We start from the raw sequence: 24,263 nt of genomic DNA on the forward strand, positions 1-24,263 counted from the left end.
AATGGACATTAGGCTCAATCAGAGTGTTAACAGTCTTAGTATCAGTGAGTCCTGCATGAAAAACAAGATCAGTGGCATACTTGGCCTGAGATAGATAATATCCCGATTGGTTGGAGGAGACCTCAATGCCTAAAAAATAATTGAGTCGACCAAGATCTTTCATGTCAAACTGTTTGCTAAGAAAAGTTTTGAGAGCGGAAATGCCCTGCAAATCATCACTAGTAATGATCATGTCATCCACATATAGGAGGGGAAGTACACAACCCTGAGAGGTCTTTCGGATGAACAAGGCATGATCATAAGTGCTAGATTGAAACCAATCTGATAAACAGTAGAGCTGAATTTGGAAAACCATGCTCGAGGTGTCTATTTAAGTCCATATAGAGCCTTACGGAGACGACAAACCTGATTAGGGAGATGATCATAACCAGGAGGGGGCTGCATATAAATCTCTTCAGAAAGTTCACCATTTAGAAAATCATTCCTGACATCCATCTGAAATAGCTGCCAGTGCTTAGCTGCAGCAATCGCAATAAGACTGCGAACAGAGGTGAGACGGGCTACGGGGGCAAAAGTCTCCTCATAATCATTGTCATACTCCTGTGTGAACCCTTTAGCTACCAATCTAGTTTTATACCTTTCAACTGAACCATCTGCCCGAGTCTTGATTTTGTAGACCCATTTGCAACCAATCACGGATTTATCTGGAGGCCGGTCAATTAAATCCCAAGTATGAGTGCTTGTAAGAGCTTGAATTTCTTCTGCCATTGCTTTCTGCCATAGAGGGTCAGTACTAGCCTCGCGATAGGTGCAAGGCTCGTATAAAGATACACTGGTAGAATAACAATGAAAATCACAAAGAAGAACAGAAGATTTAGTAACCCTACCAGAGCGACGGAGTGAAGCATCAGAATGAGTAGGGTCTAATTCATCAGGAGGAATCAAGGGCTCAGAAGATGGCAGAGTTAGAGGATCCATAGTCAAGGTAGATGCATCAGAAGAGGCTGCAGGTTGTGCAGTACTGTTAGATCTATCAGATGAAGAAGTAGTCGGACCTATAGGTAAATCATCAGGAAAAAGCGAGATAGTAGGATCAGAAAAAAAGTGTGAAGATGTCGTGGTAACTCGAAATGGGGAGAGACTGGAAAACATTTTGTGTTCCCAAAAGGTAACATGACGAGATATGCGAAGTCATTGAGAAAGAAGGATCCCAACACCGATATCCTTTATGTTCAATACCATACCCGAGAAAACAACATAGACGTGCTTTTGGTTCCAATTTGGTATGTCCATGAGGTTGTAATAGAACAAAACAAGCACAACCAAATACACGAAGAGACTGGTAATCAGGGCAATGGCCATACAATCGTTCATAAGGAGAAATGTTACCAAGAACAGGAGAATGAATGCGATTGATGGTATAAACAATAGTGAGGGCTGCTTCCCCCCAAAAACGTTCAGGACAGGAGGAAGAGATTAAAAGAGCTCGAACAATATCAAAAATATGCCTATGTTTTCATTCTGCACACCCATTTTGTTGAGAGGTATCGGGACAAGATCTATGAAAGTCCCAATGATCTTCCCTATCCGTGGATCTTGCACAGTACAACCATGACTTGAGAAATGTATTTCAAAACCAAATTCACATAATTGTCCAACAAAAATAAGATTTAGAGATAATTGAGGTACCAAAAAGGTGTTAGGAAGTAATAAACGAGATGTTTAAACAGTGCCTACACTTTTGACAGTTAAGGTGGAACTATCGGCAGTATGAACAATTGGTGCAATAGAAGGATGTGATTTAGAAGTAAACAGTGATGAATTTGATGTTATCAGGTTGGAGCTGGTGAAGAAGAGCTTGGAGTTCTCTAAGGGAAAATTTTGGAGAGGTGTTATCAGAAGAATTCTCTGTGGCAGCAGCTGCAGTAGAACTAGAAGCCTGAGAACCCATGGATGAGGACTTTTGTCCAGACGCCTTTTTGTCTTGCAAGTGGCGGCACTCAGAAATAGTATGACCAGTCTTCTTGCAGTAATTGCAGAAGGTCCGTTTTGAAGGTTTAGTTGAAGAAGTAGCAGATGTACTCGGAGTAGCAAGAGCAACATCAGTAGATAATAAGGATTGCTAATCTCGAAGTGTTTTTAGACGAGTTTCTTCAGAAAGCAAATCTTTGATCACAACTTCAAGAGAAGGCAATGGGCTATAATGAAGTAGAGTACCACTAATACGTTCATACTCATCCCTGAGAGTCATCAGAAGATGCCAAACACGTTGGCAATCGCAAAGCTTGGAGTAAGTAGTAGCTGCAGAAGTACTATCCCATTCAGGATCACACTGTGCTAACTGATCCCAAAGAACTTGTAATTCAGAGACATAACTGTGGATGGTCTGTTCAAGTTGTTGCTTCATACGGTGAAGACGCCTATAGAGCTGAAATTGATGCACATCATCTGAAATAGAATAACAGGCTTGTAAGAAATCCCATACCTCTTTAGGAGAGTCATATCTGCGAAATTCCAACTTGATGCTTGCAATACAAGTATTGCGAAACCAGGTTAATATTTGATGATTTCTCCCGTCCCATTTTTCTATTCGTTCAGCAAATTTATCTTCTGTTTCATCAGCAATTTTAGTAGGTTTGGGAATCTCACCAGTCACATATGGCCATAGAAGTCGTCCCTTGAGAAAACTGCACATCTCTTGGGACCATAAATCAAAGTTTAAGCCATCGAAGGTAATAGTGATGGGATGAGAGATATGTTGAGCTACTTCAGATGGATCCATGAGGAGAAATACTAAACTTTGCAGCAACACGAATCAGGGAAAAGAAACTTAATACTGACTTTGGAAAGCAGGTATTGAACTCAAGAGGCCCGTGCGTTTTACGGTTTCCAAATCGCTATTGAGAACATCTACTCTGAGATGTACAACTTCTTGTTGGAATCATATATCAAGGATTCGGCCGAGTGGGCCCTCAATGGATCAACGGATTGGAATCATACGCAGAGCGCCTGATTGCGTTCACCTGCGTCGTGGGGACGACAACTTCTGTGCGATATTCTGGTTGAAGAAGCGCGGCCGCGCGGCCTGATGCCGGGCTTATCTTTCTCAAACGAGTTGATCTCGAGAGTCGAGGAGCTACACTGTGATTTCACGTGTCTGCTCTATGGGCCCAAGATCTTCGTATCCTCAAAAGAAGCGTGATCCAAAGAAGAATGCAACAAGGGAAACATTCGCAAGATCGCCCATACACAACAGATACAAAGGATTTACTCAACAGAACGCATCCATCACAACCCTCCAACCAGCAGCAGAGAAGCAAGCAATCCGAACAATGCAGTGAGAAAAGATGCATCCATCAACACGACAAACCACGGAAAACGCAAAAATCTAAAGGACGAACAAAGGTTTTGAGAGGAACGAGCACACGAAAGAAATGCAGAACCGCCATTAAACCTCACCGTCTCTGCTAATTCCAACAGTCACAGAAGAAACCCAGATTTCTCAAGACAAAACAGACAGGGGATGTTCAGAAGCAGGAATAGACAATACCCAGAGAGAGAGCTCTGATACCATGATATGAGGCCAAGAAGAACAAATAGAGAAGGGAATAATTTCTCTTGATGATCAAATTCAATAAGCTACAACTCTATTTATAATAGAGATAAATATAATTGGGATACAATAGGGAGACAAGGTCGACGACCTAAAGAGAATACAAAAAGGAAAGAAAAAGAGATAAGAAGCTAAGATATATACAACCAATTATCTCCTAGATCCTCATCTTCCTCCCCTTCCTCTGACTAGTTTCAGTTTCTTCATTACTCTCACTAGTTGCAAATCCGAGTCAGAGCTGGAGTCTTCTATCTCCCAGATCACTACCTTGAAGCTCTTTTCCTCGAGTAGCTAAAAACTTTTTCGTTTTCTGGAATTTGCATTAAAGCCTTCCCTTTTCCCCTTCTTACTCTTCCCCTACTCGACCCCTCTGGTTCATTCTTGCCATCAAATTCATTTCCATCGAAGAAACTTTCCACGTTATCCCTCTTGTCTCGCTTGCTGTGGGCCCAGTGCCATTCGGTCTGTGATTGATGCGCCCCTATGTGTAGAGCTATCCCATCTTCATCATTGCCTTCCTTCTTCTCTGCCACCGACAAGATCCGCTCAGATTGGCACGATAACTGTGACTATTAATATGTTTGAGAGAGGCTTCTCCAGCCACGTGATTCCCAGGTTTGGATGAACCCTGCCTCTATCTGCCCCTTGAGAACTCTCTTATTCGCCGGAAATCCTCCTTTCCTCTTGCAATCCTACATTGTCTGTTTCGGAATCTTGTTTGCTTGGTTGATGAACTTGAATTCTTTCTTGTCAGGTGAAGCTCGGAGCAAAGGTCGATACCCAATTGGGACCCCTTGGTTACTCATGTTTTGCTCCGCGAATCTTCCTGCTAATTCCTCCATCACCTGCATGCTGGAGATTTTTGTACAGTTTTGTTCCTCATGGTCGATAATCCCACCACGGTAGCAAAATTTTAGTAATCTCTCATATTGGAAACTATACCACTTCTTATTGCCTTCTTCATCCTCGTCGAAGTTCCCTATCACTAATGGCTTACTAACAATTCTCTTAACTCGAATCTTCAGAAACCTATCCCACAGAGGTTCAACCCCTTCTTCCGCTTCATCCTCTGAACTATCTTTTTCATCCTCCTTCTTCAAGGGTTCCCCCACTACTATACCATCTTCGCCACCCAGTCCTAGGACCTCTGGTCCACTAGAGCTTTCAGTATTCGAACCGTGATACATAGTTCCGTGAAGCATACTGATCAAGTGGTACATTTGGGCTCCATTGCCGTAGAAGGAGTGTAAAGCCATCAACTAGTATCCATGGTTCCTGTAGGAGAAATCTCTTCGCCTCCCTTTGCTTTCGGAAACATATCCACAGAAGATCTCCCTCCAATCATTTCGCCTCATAGCTACCATTTGACCAGGAATTTCTTACTTTCTAAATGATCCTAAACGCATTCATCCTCCTGTCTGCCACCACTTTTCCATACAGCGGTGGAAAGCGGTCGACGAGGAATTCGAAAAGCTCCTCGCAACTGACTTCATAAGAGAAGTCCATTTCCCGAGCTGGGTAGCCAACCCCGTCCTGGTAAAGAAGGCCAACGGCAAGTGGCGCATGTGCGTCAACTACACCGACCTAAACCGGGCTTGCCCAAAAGACTGCTTCCCACTCCCCAGAATTGACCGCTTGGTGGACGCGACCTCAGGTTACGAGTTGCTAAGTTTCTTGGATGCCTATTCGGGCTATAACCAAATCAAAATGGACCCGACGGACGAAGAAAAGACTGCCTTCATCACGGAGTTCGGTCTATACTGTTACAAGGTTATGCCCTTCGGGTTGAAAAACGTAGGGGCAACCTTTCAAAGGCTTGTAAATAAGTTGTTTGCGCCACTAATTGGCAGAAAAGTAGAGTGCTATGTAGATGACATGGTCGTCAAAACTCAATTCTCACATAAATTAATACAGGACTTGCATTCTGTTTTTGAAATTTTGCGTAAGTTTAATATGAGCCTGAACACAAATAAGTGTGTATTCGGTGTGACCTCAGGCAAGTTCCTAGGATACATCGTTAACCGGCGCGGCATTGAGGCCAACCCGGACAAAGTTAAGGCCATCTTAGATATGAGACCACCCCGGAAATTGAAGGAGGTTCAATGGTTGAATGGCCGCATAGCCGCCGTGAGCCGCTTCATGTCCAAATCGACGGACCGCTGCCTTCCGTTCTTTAAGGCAATCAAAAGCAAAGGGTTCGAATGGACCCAAGACTATCAGCTCGCGTTTGACGAGCTCAAGAAATTCCTCGCTAGTGTGCCGATCTTAACCCGGCCTGAGGAGGGTGATATTTTAGAACTGTACCTCTCGGTAAGCGATGAAGTGGTCAATTCGGTACTAATAAAAGAAGTAGATCGGGTTCAGCGACCCATCTATTATTTTAGTAAAGTATTGCAGGGAGCAGAGATGAGATACCCAGGGATAGAAAAGCTGGCTTACGCACTGGTAATTGCAGCTAGGAAGCTCCGCTCGTACTTTCAAGCTAACACTGTTATTGTTCTCACCGACAAGCCTTTGTGGCAAGTCTTACTTAAGCCCGAGGTCTCTGGTCGGTTGATGAAGTGGGTCGTTGAGCTCAGCGAGTACGACCTCTAGTACAAGTCGCGAACTGCCATAAAGGCCCAAGCCTTAGCAGATTTCATAGCCGAATGCACATTCAGCTCCGAAGCCCCCAGGCCGGTTGAGCACAAGGTTCCCAGCTGGGGTGATCCTGAAGCTCCCAGGCCGGTCGAGTCCGAACCCCGTGAGGTAGCAGCCAGTGTGGCATCTCTCCTAGTTCAGCCCATCACGAGCTGGGATGAGGAGCCCTGGATCCTTCACGTAGATGGCTCCTCGAACCAACAGGGCAGCGGAGCCGGAATAGTTCGGCACGGCCCAAGTGGCACGAAACTGGAGTACGCGCTACGCTTCGAGTTCGCGGCATCTAACAATGAAGCGGAGTACGAGGCGTTGATAGCTAGACTGGCCCTAGCCAGAGAAGTAAAAGCAAAGCACATCGTTATCTGCAGCGACTCCCAGCTCGTGGTCAACCAGGTCCCCGGCGAGTACAAAGCTCGCGAGCCAACCATGATAGCTTACTTAGCCAAAGTCAGAGAGGCCCTGCTCAACTTCCAGTCACACTTTGTTAGGCAAATCCCAAGGTCGGAGAACACTGAGGCCGATGCCCTGTCTAGATTAGCCAGCGCTAGCGAGATCACCTTGAGAACCGTGTACATAGAGGACTTGCCTCGGCCTAGCATTCTCGGGGGGGGGGGGGGGGGCAGAGGAGGTTGCTCCCGTCGTTCAAGCGGAGCCGAGCTGGATTGACCCGCTCGTGAGCTTATTGCTACACGGGACCCTCCCTGTAGATCATAATGCAGTCAGAAGGGTGCAGCGCCAAGCAGCCAAATATGTCATGATAGACGAACGGTTGTACCGAAGATCTTACACGCTCCCTTATTTGCGTTGTTTGCGACCTACCGAAGCCGAGCTCGTACTCTGCGACACTCATGAGGGATTGTGCGGCGGACACTTGGGGGGCAGGGCCCTCGCCTAGAAGGCACTTCGACAGGGGTATTACTAACCAACAATGAAGGCAAACGCTATTGAGCTTGTTAAAAAATGCGACAAATGCCAGAAGCACGCCAATATTCACCACAACCTGCCGCCGATCTCAAGTACCTCACCAGCCTGTGGCCCTTTGCACAGTGGGGGATCAATCTACTCGGGCCATTCCCACCAGCAACGGGCGGGAGGAAGTTCTTAGTAGTAGCAGTGGACTACTTCACCAAGTGGGTGGAAGCTGAACCCCTTGTAACAATCATAGCCCGGAATGTCCAAAACTTCTTTTGGAAGAACATTGTGTGCCGCTTTGGATTACCTCGGGTATTGGATTACTTCAGTCGCATACCCTCAAAAAAACGGTCAGGCAGAAGTCACGAACAGAGCCATCCTCCGCGGACTGAAAGCACGGCTGGACCGGGCTAAAGGGTTGTGGGCAGATGAGTTACCTAGCGTCCTATGGGCTTACCGGACCACGGAGAAGACCGCCACAGGAGAAAAACCCTTCAATCTCACCTACGGCACCAAAGCAGTGATCCCTGCAGAGATCGAGGTGCCTACGCTGCAACTAGAAGCATACAGTGATCAGACGAATGAAGACGAGCTCCGTACCAACCTCGATCTACTTGACGAAGTAAGGGACCTCGCGTATATCAGGACTGCAACCTACCAGCAGAGAGTAGCTCGGTACTATAACGCCAGGGTCAAGAAGCAACCTCCGCGTTGGTGACCTGGTTCTTCGAAAGGTTATGGTACCTGAGCCCGGAGCTGGCAAGCTTGGGTCTAACTGGGAAGGACCTTACCGAGTGAAACGAGTACTCGGGGAAGGAACGTATGAGCTCGAGACTCTCGAAGGGAGACAAGTACCTCGGGCATGGAATATTGTCAACTTAAGACAATACCATCTGTAACAACCGAGCAGGCCACGAGCCACTCCCAAAGCCAAAGGGCCAAAATACCGAGCTAACACGATCTCGGCACAATAAAACCTAGTCGCCTTTGAGGCACGAACGAACTTTAAAAGTGAACTACAAATCACTCCTAGAGCCTAAGGGCCAAAATGCTGGGCTAACACGATCTCGGCGCAATCAGACCCAGTTGCCTTCATGACATGGGCGAACTTCAAGTGAGGAGTGTAAGCAGCTCAGGCTCAAACCCCGCCAAGAATAGCTTGTTCTAGTACGATGATCAAACTAGAGAATAACCAACGAGCATATAGTTTGGGCACACGTGGTAGTCGCTTTGTCGTGCACCATAAAGATGCCTTAAATGGTTTAAGGAACAGTTCAAGGCAACAATTATTGAGGAGTTCTACTTTGGGTACGTAGCTCTAATAGCTTGGGTGTTGAGATCGCCTTAGCAAAGATAAAGAGAGCACATCATACTTGGAAGAAAAAATGGAGAACTTTCATTGTCACTTCAAAAAAAAATAAAAAGAAAGAAAGAACAGAAGAAAAATAACAATGCGGTACCCGAGCTAAACAGCTCGGGAAAGTCTGACTATCACAGGGCACAACCGCCCAACCAAAGACTTGTGAAAGACTGGGTTTACGGCACCCGGAAGCCACCAGAATTCCAGAGAAACACCGCCTCAGGGATCCGCCTCCTCATCCTCTGGGGAGTCAGGCTCCTCTTCCTCCGCTTTGTCTGCCGTCTTAGGAGACAGACCCTTCATAGTAATGCCGTCAAGGTTGAGCCCGGAGAACTTCTTCCGAACCAGCCACCGGCAAAGCGTAAACCCAGAGCGGTACGAACCCGAACCAAACTCCGCCTAGAGGTCGTGGAATTCCTGGGAGCCTTTAAAATCCTAGACCGCTTTCTCTCATTCAGCCTCCACCATCCGATCGAAGTTTCGAGTCCGATTTAGAAGAGTGGACTCCAAGTCCCACACCTGCTGCTTGAGGAGCTCCCTCTCTACTGCCATCCTCGACGATTCCTCCCTGTAACGCGTGCTCTCTTCAGAAAGCTGGGTGATTTGAGCTTCCTGGTCGTGGACGAGCAGCTCCTGAGACTCGCTCCCCTTGCGGGTGTGATGGAGCTCGCCTCAGATCCGGTCGAGCTCGCCCTGGAGCTTCTTGTTAGCAGCTCGCTGGTCGAGGGCATCGACACGATGGACGGGCGTCTGGAGAGCCATGGCATGGATGGCGGAATTCAGCTGCCGACAGAAGAGAAGATCTGAGGACAGCGGAGAGGAGCAAAACAAGAGAGGAAAAGGGAAAGAGGTCACTTACCACCATGCAGTGGGCAGAGGCGAACGCGGTGAGGTCCCCGGGCTCCATATTCCCCCACTGAGCGACTTCATCGTTAGTGATCACCTTCCGGCTCCTCCGACGAGCCACGAGGTAATTGTTCACCCCTTCCCATTTCCCCACTGGGAACCGGGGGTAAGGGCGAAGGAGCTCATCCCCTCCGAAAACCCCACTAGTTCCCTCGGGAGGGGGTGCCGGAATCTCGGGCGGAGGGGAGGATAAAACCGGCTCGATAGACCCGAACTCTGTACCTTCTGAAGGGGGAATCCGATCGAGGCGCGTCCTCTTCGCATGGCGCCTTTGGCTGCTCGAATTATTTTAGTATTACTGAAATACTAACTTATTATTAATAAATATTAATTTTAGTATATATACTTATACAATAAATATAGATTAAGAGTTTATAGTTATTATTAATAAATATTAATTTTTTGAAAGTTATTTTCTCGAATTATTACTTGATATAAATGAAATTAGTTATAAAATATTAAAATATTATTAATTTCAATATTATGTTATAACTTTGTTCTACTTTTTAGAAATTTTTTAAATTTATTACATAATTTCTTTATTTTAACTATTTAAAATCTAGTTATGTTAAATATTTTGTTATTTCAAATACCTAGTTATTTAAATACTTAAATAATATTTAAATATTAGTTATTTATGGAATTTAAATAACCATAAATTCATAATTTAAACTATTATTACACAATTTCATTATTAATTTTTTTAATATATTAAGTTATAATTAATTTCAATATTATGTTATAATTATTTTTCTGCTTTAAAGAAACTTTTTAAATTTATTACATAATTTCATTATTTTAACTATTTAAAATATAGTTATGATAAATATCTTGTAATTTAAATATTTAAATAATCTATAAAGTATTTAAAATTTTTTGTTATTTGAATTTTATTTATTTAAAGCTATTACATATTATTAAATGTTTGAAAAATATTTAAATTGATAATCCAGAAAAACATAATTTAAATTGTTAGTACATAATTTCATGATATATTTTGTAAAAATATAAAGTTATTTATCAGATAATTTCTTTATTTTAACTATTTAAAATATAGTTATGACAAATATTTAGTTATTTAAATTTTTAAATAATGTATAAAATATCTAAATATTTTTGTTATTTGAATTTTATTTGTTTGTCTATTATATATTATAAAATATTTGAAAAGCTTTTAAGTTAATAATCCAGAGAAACATAATTTAAATTTTTAGTACATAAGTTCGTGATATATTTTGTGAAAATATAAAATTATTTTTTGTGTTTTTAATAAATATTTGAAAGTTATTATATAATTTTGTTAGAATATTTAAATAATTCTTAATTTTTTTAGTCCAAAATTTCTTTGTATAGATATAGATAAAATGTTGGGGAGAGGATAAATAGGAATTAGAGATAATTTAGAAGATAAATAGGAATTAGAGATAATTCTTGAGAAAGTGGGGAAGGTAGTTTAGGATAAACTTTAGGAGAAGAGATTATTTAGGTTATTGGGAAAGTGCATCTCATTGGTTGTTTCAAAAATGAAATGCAATAAGAAAAAACAAAAAATTCAGAAAAAGGAGAAATTTTTCTTGACCGCTTTGTTTTAATATATATATATATATATATATATATATATATATATATATATATATATTTATATGAATTCTCTCTTCTCTTTCTTATTAACTCCCTTGATTATCTCGCCTCATAAATCATTCCATTACCTAGATCTCTTTCTTCCAATAACACACTCCACTAATTCTCTCCCCTCATAATTACTCTATTAAATTGCTTAAAGTTCATCGACTCTTTTTCCCTTTTTAATGTTTTTGTTTTTTCTTTCTATTTTTATTTTATTCTCTTTCATTTCCTCATTAATCTAATAAACCAAAAGCAATTTTCTTAGGGGTGATCATTTCAATATGGCTTGGCCCCAAGTAGCACCTAGCCCACAGATTTTAGGGCTAAGCTTGGACTTAATACTTTAAAAGGTCTACGTTGGCCCAATCCAGCCTAAAATTAGTTAATATAATTATCATAAATAGTTCAATTAATTACCTAAAAATAATGAGAAAGAGAATTCTAAGTAGGGCTGTCAATGGGTCAGATTTAACTAGATGGACCCAATAGACCTGAACTGATTGGGTTGGTTTTGGTTCCAAGATTAGTATTGATGGGTTGGTTTTGATTGCTAATATATCGCAACGATTATTATTGATTTGGAATCGGTTGTACTTAGTACCAAACTAACTCAAACTGGACCCAATTTGGTTGTACCTAAGAACTAATCGGCTCGGTATTGGATCCCTTGGGTTAGACCCGATTGTCTTGAGAATTGATCGGCTAGGTTTTGGTTATAAAATTACAGATCATGTAGGGTTTGGTTCAGTTTTGGTTCCTTGGTATTTCTTGTCGATCGGTTCTAATTCTACCTTGTTTCGATCTAGACCCAACCCATTGATAACCTCAATTCTAAGACATGGTCCCTACCCCTTTCATCATTAACCTATTTTAGCATATTTCTATAGGCCTCTTCTATTATTAGCCTATTGTATTCCAAAGAGAAAGAGAATTTTACCCTCATCCAAATTCCATTTATTTATTTTTTTCATATTCAAATTCTATTTAATTGGTTAATTGTCAAAAAATTATAATTTGAAATGTAATAAATAGAATTAATAAAAATTATTAAAGTTTATAAAAATATTAAAATTTAGCAAGTTTTTATCTAGCAATTATTAAAAATTAGTAAATTTATAAAAAAAATAATAGTTCATAAATTAAAAATAAAAATACATTTTCATTCTATTTAAAAACAACTAATGTTAATAGGATAGTTAAATTAATGGAAAAGTTAAAAAATTATTAAAAGTAATAAAATAAACCATTTACATTCCATATAAAAAACTATAAAAATTAATGAAAATAATAAAACTAATAATGACCTAATTAGAAATTTCGTAAAACTCCTTCTACTTAGGGATGATCATTTGTGACTTAGCCTAACCTAGCTAGACCTACAAATTTTCAAGATCGAGCAACTATTTACTTCTAAGCTAGGGCTGTAACAGATCAGATTCAAATAAGGTCTAGCTGCATCCACATTCAATTATTAAATCTCTAGATCTGCATCTGCATCCACATTTGATTATTATGTTGGATTTCAGATTGGTCTTGAATTTAAGACATAATCATCTTATTATGTTTAAAATGACCAAAAAATAAAAAATGGTTTTAAAAACTAATTATTTTTAAAGTAAAGTACATATCTGTAATAAATGTATACGAGTATAAAATATTAAATCAGTGAATTATAAAATTTATATAATTATACATAATATCTATATGTACACATAAAATAATAAATTTTTATTGGACTTGGATTTTAATCAAATCGGATAGGGTTAAATCCACATCTGATACTGCATCTGATCTGATTACTAATTGGATGCAAGTTCTAACATCCAAAGTTTTGATAATCAGATTTCGAATGAAATTGGATAACATACTTACAGAGTCCATTGACAACCTTAGAAGGCAAGGCCCAAGCTAAGAAACCCCTAAGCTTGACCTGGAAATTATATACATAATTACATATATGGTAAATATTATTATATAACATTTATATAATAATTTTTATATTAATATATAGATAGAACTTTTTGTATATTTTTATAATAGACTAAAATTAAATAAAAATTTTAATTTTTTAAAAATTTAGTTTTATAATTAAAATGGGCAAGTATGCGTTGCTACCTTGTTATTTGTCATAGGCTCAGACAAATATTATTACACTTGGAGTGTCAACTGGGCTGGGCCAGGAAGCCTTTAAAACAGTTAATACATTATAAAAATCTTGCCCAAGATCTTTTATTTTTCTAGTTTATTGGGAAATACAATGGGGGTAACCCATCCCTATAGCTCGTTCAACTTCAATATTAATAATTCTTAGGTAAAAATAGTTAAAAATCCTAAAATAATGCATGCACCTGTTGTACTTGATTTGGTTCAATCCAATTACAAATGCTACAATACTACATTGCTCTTAGGGGTGTAACTTGGGTGGGTTTGGTTAGGTTGAAGATCAACCCAAGTCGAACCGAAGCCTTAAACCTCAAATTTGGGCTTAGATTAATTTAATTATGACTACAACTTATTTTTATATATTTACTAATATTTACAAAAAATTATAGCATTTAATCATTAATAAATTAAAATAAATAAAATAGAACACTAAAAAATAATTATTTTATTAAGTAAATAGCAGTAATTTATTATGTTAAAAAGTTAATTATTAATATAACTAATCCAAATTACAAAACTATTTTTATAACAAATTACTAAAATAAAGATTAATTATTTTAAATAGCATTACATTCCTGCTTTTTCGCTTTTTCTTTGAAAGTGTAAAACCGTCTTGATGTCTTGTTGTGATCCGTGAGAAACACAAGATGCCCATGTTACATGGGTCATGTATAGAATGGTTTGGCAGAAACGTCAAGCAAAGCATGAAAAGAAAAGAAAACCTCAATCGTTGCTTTTATCACGTCACATGTGTCTTTTCCTTTGAGTTTGATTCCATTGTCTTTGATTTTGATTTTCTAACAGTTTTAATTGTCAGAAACAGACTGCGTAACGCATCCATGATGCACAAAAGAAAATGTAACCAGTTGGGGACCCACACTTAATTACCAACCATAATTGCTTGCCCAATTAACAGCCATATATAATTTTTCTTGGAAAATATACATTAATAAAACTGCAATGAGCCTGCAGCCATTTGGATTTTCCCCAATCCTGACCAACCACATTACAGATTAATTACACCACGCCATACTGTGTGTTTACGTCCTGTCTCAGCCAAGCTAACCTCCTTTCTCCTAAGAAGTCTTGTTTAACCAACCGACCGATAACAACCTCTTCTCTCCATTGGGCTTTGCCGACAAAAGAACAAACCCGATACCCCATTTAATTTTGAGACATGTAAATATTTCAGCTTTTCAGTTCATCTTCACCATGCATGTTGCAAGATTTATTGCGGGTGGTTACTGGTTATCTTGGCTTCGTAGTACTATTCTTAAGGTTGCGTTTGCTTTTGATGTAAATTTTATTAACTTTACATCAATAATTGATGTGAAAATAAAATAAATAAAAACAATGTATTATTTATATTGATAATCAATCCATTTCGCTCGGTCCATCAATATACTTTTACATCAATAAATATTAATACTCAAAACAAACACAGCCTAATGAGCCTAAATTTCATATATATCGACGCTCAGGCACAACTGAAGATATTGTTATATGTATATTTGGAACATCATATGTTGGAATTGATGGGGGCCAGAAGTTTTGGACGGAGACGTGGCAAACTGAGACCACCCGTTTAGATTTATAAACCTCCAACCCCTTTTGTACAAATACATGCAAAACTCTATATTTTTTATGTAAGGTTTAAAATTTTGATATGATACGGCTTATATTGAATGTATTATATCGTATCTTTTGGGCTTTAATATATTTTTTTCTAGGTTTTTGGGGACCCTACTTTTTTTTTTAATAAAAAAATATGTTTTTAATTCACCAAAAATTAAATTTCGAAAAAAAATCTAAAAAAAAATGTTTTCATCTGTTTGTAAGTTCTGATAGAACACCTCTATCAATACACAAAAGAAGTGTATCGAAATTTATATGTATTTATAATGTACATATTTGTATTCATATTCTTTCCAAACTGTGCCTAAGAAGAATTGACACTTTTACTCATCCTGATGGCAGATTTTAATGGACTTGTTATTATTGTTTGACAGATTTTGTAGCTAGATGATGGATGACCAGTCGCATTCGGGTGAATGACTGAAAGACAAAAGGAATCCCCACTTTTTTAAGGCTATTTCTTTGGTGCCGAAAGGTATTTTAAATAAATTTATTATCACTATAATGGTTAATTAAGTCTTGTGGAAGGTACTGGTTGGTGATGAATGAAATTTGTGCACTGTGGCAGGTTGGAAAGTTGTATACCCACTCTAACTTTAATGCATCGTTGTTTATAATGTTTTAAAAATTGACTCAAATGAAAATCGTTCTTGTCATCAAATTCAAATTTTGATTGATAGTTCGACCGTTTAGTTCAAATAGATGGTCTATTTTAATTTAAAAAATAAATAAATAAATAAAATAAAAAACAGTCAATAACCATTGCATGAATCAATTGGATTGATGATTTGATCACTCGAGTCAATTAGGTTGCTGATTAAATCAACAGATTTTAACCAAGAATCAAATTAAGAGTAAAATGAAGCTGATTGCTTGAATGGTTCCTAGGCCAAACAATCTGACCATCTAGATCAATGACTATTAAAAACACCGATTATGTCTGTTATTATTGATTACCTGTCTCCCATCTCCGGTGTCCACTGTTCACATTCCGTTAGAAGATGGTTTGGTTTAATAAAATTGTAGAGATTTCTGCATATGGATTCAAAGAAAAAGAGAACTTATGTTTAACTAGCTCAATAGTAACCACACTGAACTAAATTGAAAACAAAGCAACTTAATAGCGCATTAGCCCAAATTGAATGGAAATTTCAGTAAGCACAGAGGAAAGAGAAAAGGGTCTTTTTCTAAAGCTACCTTTCACTTTTATCTGACATTATTTCTCATTTTTTTTTTCTTTGTTTTCTTTAATTTGAAAGCGTGACATATTCTTTTAAAATTATCATCTTTTTTTTTATATATATTTAGAGATCCCAAGTCAGAAAATTTTCTGACATTATTTATATACTTCCCATCAAGTCAACGTTAATTATCATAACAGAAAGGGTCCACATGCACCAAGCATCATTATTATTTTTAATAAATAAAAGCTAACCTTTACTGACCACCCTAACCTGTTTATTAATTTTTTTTTTATACGACAAAACAGCACTAATTTATCTCTCTCTTATTTTATCCTCTATTTCATATTCATTCGTCCCTCAACATACCATTACCGGCCGCTCAATTTACTCATAATTGGTGAGCCTATTTTCATTATTTTGATTAATTAAAAGGATAGAGTTAACAGAGTGACATAGTTGTTGTAATCTCATACATAAATGCTGCTGTTTTTCCTAATGGTTAATGTTTGAGAAGGGAGTGATTAGGTAGACGGGATATAATATATATATATATCCTGTAAGAAAAATCTATGTTAGTACTTTGAAAGCATATGCATCCAGTTACATTGAGAATATCTCCCTATGAATTTATATCTCTGGCTTGTCTTTAAGGTATTGAAAAGTCAAATTTAACTGATTAATTTAAGATAAAAGTCAAAAAAAAAGTGAAGAAAATCTTAAATAATAGACTTTTGGGGCCGTTTGATAAGTATTTTTGGGAAGATCTTCATGCATGAAGATTTGAACAGCTTGAAGCTAATTTAATTATCGCATGTATATTTTTTCACATGAGAATAAAGCGAGAAACATGCAAAAAGCTCCATTTGAAGTTTTTTGAAATCGACCCAAAATGAATTTCTCTCATCTCTTCCATGCACCGACTTTTTCTGTTTAAATCTATTATGAACCAAATGAAAAAAAAACGACAGTCAATCTGCCCAACTTATAAACAACCGAAAGACTATGCAGAATGATACACCAAACGGGGCCTTTTTTATTAAGGTCTTTTTCACTTCACATGGCCAATATGAAACGGATGGCACCTTTTTTATATGGCATCCAGCAATGTAGATAAGCACCTAAGATCTTGAACGGGTTCCTATAATCCTTTTATCACATCCTTTTTCTCATGAACTATGTAACACAGCATCTGCTCTTGGTCCCACAAGTTATTAGTATATACATATATAAACTAGAGGGTATATTGATAAATTGATGCAACATTTTTCTTTTGTCCATTGGCATGTCGCATCACCAACAAATTAAGAGCATGGTAACCAACATTTTTCTTGTCTGGTCTGATGTAACTCGGGCCTCCCAAAAGAATTGGGGGTATCCACCTCTCTAGTCTCTCCTGTTAGTAGTGTTTATGAGGTTCGGATCATTTGTTTCTATTTGCAAAAGGTATTAGATGAAATTAATAAATTATAGTTTGAAAAATTCTCATATAAATTGAACAATTTTAGTATACAAATTAAATTAGATTAAACTGTTTTCTGGTTTATAATATGATTTGGACTATTCTATTTAGTTTAACCCAATTAGAAAACTCAAGTAACATAAATACCTATCTTGATCCCAGAATATTCCTAGTGAAAAGTTGGCGAGCTTTAATATATTAAATATAAAAAAAAAATGAATAACCTAAGTGAGGGACATAAAAACCTTACCACACTAGAAAAGCTGTACATATTAATCCTTACCTCATAATCATAATAAACACAAAAGTTCTGAGGATTAAGAAAAATAAAAAACTAAATTCTAAGGTACCGAATGCTAGCCTGGACACAGGCAAAGTCTCCATTTCCATCACGAATCACACTACCCCCTCCAGTAATTCTAGGGTTCCCACGAGTCCCACCATTCAGGGTGAATATTATTCGGTTAGAATAAAAAAACTAGGCCAAAAATTGAAAAACTAAACCAAAAAGTTTGATTTCAGTTGTAAGAATTAGAAATTTGATTAACTGGAAAAATTGAATTTTATATAATATAATATACTATATGTTTATATAGCAATATATTATAATGAAATTCAGTTTCATATATAATATATATTATACATTATAATATATTATATTTTATATATTAATGAAATTTTTTTTTTTTAAATTTTAATTTATTCGGTTTGATTTTTAACTGAATGCTCACCCTTACCACCATCTACATTCAGCTTAAAGAACCCAATAGGCAAGTAGTCAAGCCAACAACCATACTCCATTGATTTCTATTCTCCTTAATTATTCATGCTTCATGGAACTGCACAATTTAAACCCAATCGAATCTATGTTAACAAGTGTCATCTATTACTGTTATATACATTGAATCTACACTTTTTCAAACTTAAATAATTTCTCAGGCATTAAGTAACAAGTTAAAGTAGAAACAAACAATAATACTGTATGAATATATATATATATATATATATATATATATATATATATATATATTCATATCGGATGGAAAAAGTAACTTTTCCGTATCATATTGGATGAGATGGCCCAATCAACTTTCGACTTTCTGTTTTCATGAATATGGGTTATCACAAGTAATCGGTTTCAAAAACAACAATTAAAATCACATTTGAAAAAAGAAATTCATTTTAAGAAAGACGTTAACTTACGGAAAAGTACTAACCGTCATTCTCCCTGATATCTTCAGCTCACCACCCCTGTTGAATCATCGCTGACAACAATGGTTTTTCTTCGGTGTCACCTCGTCACCCTTGTACTTCTTCAAGTGATCCTCATCCTCTTGCTCTCTCACCTTGTCAAATATGATGGTAAGAATTGTCTCTCTTCCTTTCTTTTCTTAATTTTGCTCTTGCACATCTTTTACTTGATGATTTTGTCCTGTTTGGTTTTATTTCTTTACCAATTTATATATGTTAATCATTCTTTCATTCTTGCGTGATTTGGGTCTTCATTTCAAGTTCCAAGCATATGGGATCTCTTTATCTTCAGTGGTTGCATTGCAAGTCTAAGTTTGCTGATTAATGGGATTTTTCTGATAGAATAACATTCGTTTGGTTGGGAGAAAGATCCTGATGCCTGGTTCTCCTAAAACGTCATGATTTGAATGCATTGTGTCTGAAAAGGGACCTGGATAGGGGAGAAAAATGCATGTTGCAAATATCCATTTGACTGGGTATCATGTTCTGCAGTGTTACTGATTCTCTCTCTCACTCACTCTCTCTCTCTCTCTCTTTCCTCCCTGGTAGTTCAATGATTCAAAGAACTGGTTTTGAAATTTTTTTTCATTTTTCTTGCTAGGCTCTTGTTTGTCAGACAAGTGCTCTAGGAGGATACAGGAGAAATACATCTGTATTATTTGCAAGAGCATGATCATTACTAGATTCTAGTCTAGGTCTAAATTCTTGTATTTTAGATCTAGATGTTGTTGGGAAGGAGATAACAAAAGATGGGAACTAATAATGGGTCCTTCAAGCATCTATGCATTTGCATCACCTTATTAGTTGTCTTAACTACGCTAGTTTTGTTATGAAATAGAACAGGAGAAGGTTCTCTCATGTCTGGAACTCTATAACAAATTGTTTAATGTGTCCTGAATCTGATTCCCACGATCTATATCTTGAATTACTGGAAGAAGATAAGAATGTAGAGGAGTATTCGGTTAATGGATAAGTTAAAGACTCTTTTAAATTTTAATTAACATATAAAAAACCAATTACCGGTAACTGCTGTATATGTGGCAGCAGTACAGGTTTTAGATATGATATGGTTTTCCATATCATAGTCAGACCCATATATATATATATATATATTAATAATTCAGTTTATGATTGGGTGGTTTACAAAATTTTAAAAACCATAACAAATAAAAAATTACGGTCTGAAAAATTCTTAGAGCATATCAAACTATTTTAAGTTCAGGCCATACCAAACCACTAATTTCAGTTTGATTTGGTGTGGTTTGGCAGTCTAGACCATATAGTGAACACCCTTATTTATTGTCAAGGAGAAATCTATGATGCGAGAAAAATATGATACCGAAAAGAAAGTGCACTACACACTCCATCAATTAAAGTTTCAATATCTTCTAGCTTCCGCACAATGTCTTCATCTGATTTATTGCAAAGCCAGCCAGTGGGTTAAAAGTGTTTTTTTTTTTTTAATGGATCGTTCAGATTCGGTTATTCAGATAGTTTTAACCAATTCCGATCATATGATTCATTTTTTAATTGGTTCGAATTTGAATAATGTTTGATTCAATCCAATCTGATTATAGGTTCGCTATATGCAAATGATTATATTTTAGTATTAAAATTCTTTAGAATTAAAGTGGAAATTGAGATTTTTTTTCGGTTGCTAATGTATTTTGGTTGTATAAATGAATTAAAATCGGATATCTTAATATATAAAAGAATTGAATTAGAACATGTCGAATTTTATTGAATCGAATTCAAATATATCCTAATCAAAGTTTGATTCGATCCATTTACTGTCATATTAAATTATTAATTAATAGAATAAACTTAAAAAATTTACATTTCTGGATGATTATTGATCAGCGAAACACAAATGTCTTTGGCTTTTTTTTCAAAAAAAGAGAAAAAGAAAAGAAATATCTTTGATCTTATGCGTTGTTCGATAAAGTTATCTAAAATATATCCACTTTATTGATAATAATATTTTCATCTCAATTTTATATGGATGTGTGTGTATGTGGTAATAGTGCTAGATCGGATTATAATACAATTTATGATCAGACATGTCAAGTGGGTGCTGATTTAGGTGGTGTTTGGTAAAATTAAAATCTGATATCTAAACCAGCAAAAGAATTAGGCTATCTTCAGGTTAAATATTAGAGAGGAAGCGGATCTCAATATAGCAAATGAAGGTCACCACAAATATATAAATGTGGATCGAACGAATTCAAAGGATTTAGATTACATTATTATGACAGATGCTATTGGTGGTCCATTTTGTTGCATTTGTAAACTCCATCATGTATTAAAAAAAAAAAAAAAACCTGCTATCTAAAAAGCACAAATTCCTTTTTTAGAGACCTGATATTTGAAATAAAACTATCATTTTGCCCTTGAGAAAGCCTCTGCCTATACAGTATTTGCAGTGAGATCTCCTGCAAGAAGAAATTTTACACACATTCTGAAAACATAGGCATCCAGCTAGAGAATAACACCTCACTATCAGTTTAACATATATGCATGTACTAGAGATATACCCATTGTGTGACTGTGTGCAGAATTTTTCCTTTCACAGGAACCAGGCATTAATAAGAAGGCATTTTAATCATTAAGAACCAACCTTTGAAGAGATTATTAGACGTTAATATTAGAAATTGATCTGACATTTGAATCATTTGTGCACTTTAATTAGATGTTGGATTCAAACTTGAATAAGTTGACAAACATTCTACAATATTAAGTAGGGTTCTCTCTCCTTCTAGTACATAAATAAACCTTCCAATATTTGGAAATCCTAAATGACTTTCTGATGCTAATTACATTGCATTTCCAAAAATAATTTCTTGTTTCCTTAAAAATGAACACAAATGAAAACCAAAATAATAGCAATGGGATAAATCAAATGTTGGGGCTAGAAAAGATCTAAGCTACAAGATATAGGAAAAAATGGAGAAAATTGGTTACAGCTTTTGCATATTTAGGAGGTGTTTGGAAAGTCTTTTCGTGTTTACCAATACTCATGGAAACTAAAAATGACCAAAACTCTAAAAGCTTTAAACGAAGATTTCTGTATTTTTGCACTTAAAATCTTTAAACTAAAAAGACTTGCCAAACGGTACCTTATACATTAGACTTGCAAAATAGACTTGACTGTGCAGCATCGTGTAACTTGCCATCTGTTGCATCTTTTTGGAGTATTTGGCAACCGGTACTAATGTGGTGCGACAAATAGTCAAATACAATGCCCACCATTGCCACGTGGCAAGAAAAAACCCTCAAAACTTTCAATGTTGATTATTAAAAAGGCGCAGTACAGGGCTGGGCACGTCATGCCTTGACTCGATACTGGAAAATTACCGTTTTATATGTATATTTGTGTGAAAAACACACGCACGCCTATTTGACATTGACTTGGCATATCGTACTTTAAGCATTCGACACGTGGTGCGGTGGGTCTGTCGACAGATAACATGACCGAGTTATGCTCCAAGGATCATTCTCGCTGCTAGAGTCCTGGGAATTGTGATATGATGAAGATGTGTTTGAGTCACGTAGTTGAAGGTGAAGAGGGTCTGAACCAAAAGCCATGCTGGAATCTTTTGTGAAGAAAGGCAAATGTTTGCACGTTTCTGCCTGACCAATGAGGTGGTAATGGTGTGCGAGCAGACGATCCAGGGTGGTCCAGTCACTCAGCCCTGATTCAGCATGGTAAATCGGGTTTGTATTGCCGCAGACTTGGTCGGTTGCAGATGTTTCAGAGTCGTCTGTGAACACTTGATGCAGGTCTTGAATGGGTTGGTAACAAACTTGGCTGCTACAACTCTGAATATCATCTAGCCTTATGCTATCTTTTCTAAGTGACAGTAGAGTTGGGCTCTCAAGTGCTGGGAGTTGCGAGATTCTTTCCTGGAGATCATTGTTGATTGCTATTTCGGTCGGCCTGGGAAATCTAGTGTTGTTTCTGTCAGTGCTGGTTGTGGTGTTGCCTGTTTCATTTTCTTGCTTGCAATTCCTTCCCATGTACTGAAGAATCTGATCCAGAGCCACGTCTCTACTCGTATTAACTGTATGTGTATTCGCGTCTACAGTAACAACAGACGACGATCTCTTGGCTTCTATAGATTTGTGATGGTTTTTCTTCCTGAAAATACGGCAAACCACCCACCCCTCCTCCTGGATTATGCAGTGGTATTGTCAAACGACCGGGATTATTAATACAAGGAATTGAAAGCATTATACATATATAACTAATAACTCGGTGTGTGTGTGTGTGAGAGAGAGAGAGAGAAAGAGACAGGCTCACGTTTACGTTTGTATCAGTAGTAGCGGTGCGATCATCAAGTCTGTACTCATACATGATCCAATCAGATATCTGTCCATGTGGGGCTCGACCTTTATAGAACACTAGTGTCTTCCTCATGCCGATTTGCTTAAAGCTGCTATAGATAACTTTGTCACGGCCGGTGGCCTTCCAGAAGCCGGCAGCCGTTGCACGGTTGGTTCGCGTTCCTGTCGGGTACTTCTTGTCTTTGTGGCTGAAGAAGTACCAATCATTTTGAGGGGTGGATCCTATTTTGCATTTTTCTGTTGGAGCCCCAGCCAGGCCACCACCACCAAAAGCAAAGTCGTCGTGAAGACAATAACAATAAAGAAAAAAAAAAAAAAAAACAACAACAAGGAAGATAGTTATGGAGAGAAACACAACCTTGTATATCCCATGGCTCGAGTTTATTCAGATCCACATCCCGAATTACGTCCAAGTCGATCTTCTCATAGGCTACTTTCTTCCTTAAGTAGTAGTGCAAGAGTTCTTCTTCTGTTGGATGAAATCGGAAACCTGGGGGAACCTGGGACTGTCCATTTACCGATAGACTCATGTCTTCTGGTTCGGACATTCACTGCGCATGCAGATCTTGAATCTTAAAGACACAGTTTTAAATTAGACTGATGAAGGGGAACAACAAGGTGTAGAGAGAAGAGAGTTGGGCTTAATTATGTGCTGAAGCTGAACATTAAATTAGGTAGAAGAAAAGTTGGAAGAGATTCAGAAACAAGAACAATAAAGAGAAATGAATCGAGGTGGGTGTGGCCAAATAGGAAGAAGGTGCATTATTTATATATATCTATGGGAGACTTATTGCGAGACATGAACGCTCTGGAGGAAAGAAATTCCTTGTCATTAATTAAGAAGAAAAAAATAGTAGTAAATTAAAATATATATAAAAGAAAAAACTTTGGCGCGTGAATAGTCATTGTAGTACTTTAATAAATGGGTTTAGTTTGCTATTTGCTATTTGCTAGGCATTGAGAAAGGCCACCCACCCACCCTATATACATAGACCGAGAAAAATAAGAATGGTGGGTCCTAGAAAGGGTTTGATAGAAGAGCGGGTTAATCGGGGGGGCGGGGGTGCTTCCATCTCATCAACTACGACCCTCGACCTTAAATTATTTGAGAAAAGCACCTCTCAAGCTACTATTATCAAAAAGAATCTCTAGCCGAGAGAGAGAGAATAA

At 37.5% G+C, this 24,263-nt stretch overlaps 1 protein-coding gene across 1 annotated transcript; it reads right to left on the bottom strand.

The window, feature by feature from the left end:
- Positions 1 to 21,826: 21,826 nt before the first annotated feature.
- LOC104604659 (NAC domain-containing protein 43-like) lies at positions 21,827 to 23,830 on the bottom strand. Its single transcript, XM_010269098.3, has 3 exons — positions 23,452 to 23,830; positions 23,050 to 23,330; positions 21,827 to 22,919 (listed from the first exon to the last, which is right to left on the bottom strand). Exons 1-3 carry the CDS (start codon positions 23,639 to 23,641, stop codon positions 22,173 to 22,175), a joined length of 1,218 nt encoding a protein of 405 aa, XP_010267400.1. The 5' UTR covers positions 23,642 to 23,830; the 3' UTR covers positions 21,827 to 22,172.
- Between the last annotated feature and the right edge of the window lie 433 nt (positions 23,831 to 24,263).

The sequence above is a fragment of the Nelumbo nucifera genome, chromosome 1 (genome assembly GCF_055504915.1).
Source record: "Nelumbo nucifera cultivar China Antique chromosome 1, China Antique-T2T, whole genome shotgun sequence".
Taxonomy (NCBI): Eukaryota; Viridiplantae; Streptophyta; class Magnoliopsida; order Proteales; family Nelumbonaceae; genus Nelumbo; species Nelumbo nucifera.

Excerpts from the sequence above, each read along its gene's own strand:
- LOC104604659 (XM_010269098.3), bottom strand. The coding sequence starts at position 23,641 with ATGTCCGAACCAGAAGACATGAGTCTATCGGTAAATGGACAGTCCCAG. Across the intron at positions 23,331-23,451 it reads CGAGCCATGGGATATACAAG|AAAAATGCAAAATAGGATCC; the intron begins GTTGTGTTTCTC and ends GGGCTCCAACAG. Across the intron at positions 22,920-23,049 it reads CTACTGATACAAACGTAAAC|GAGGAGGGGTGGGTGGTTTG; the intron begins GTGAGCCTGTCT and ends TGCATAATCCAG.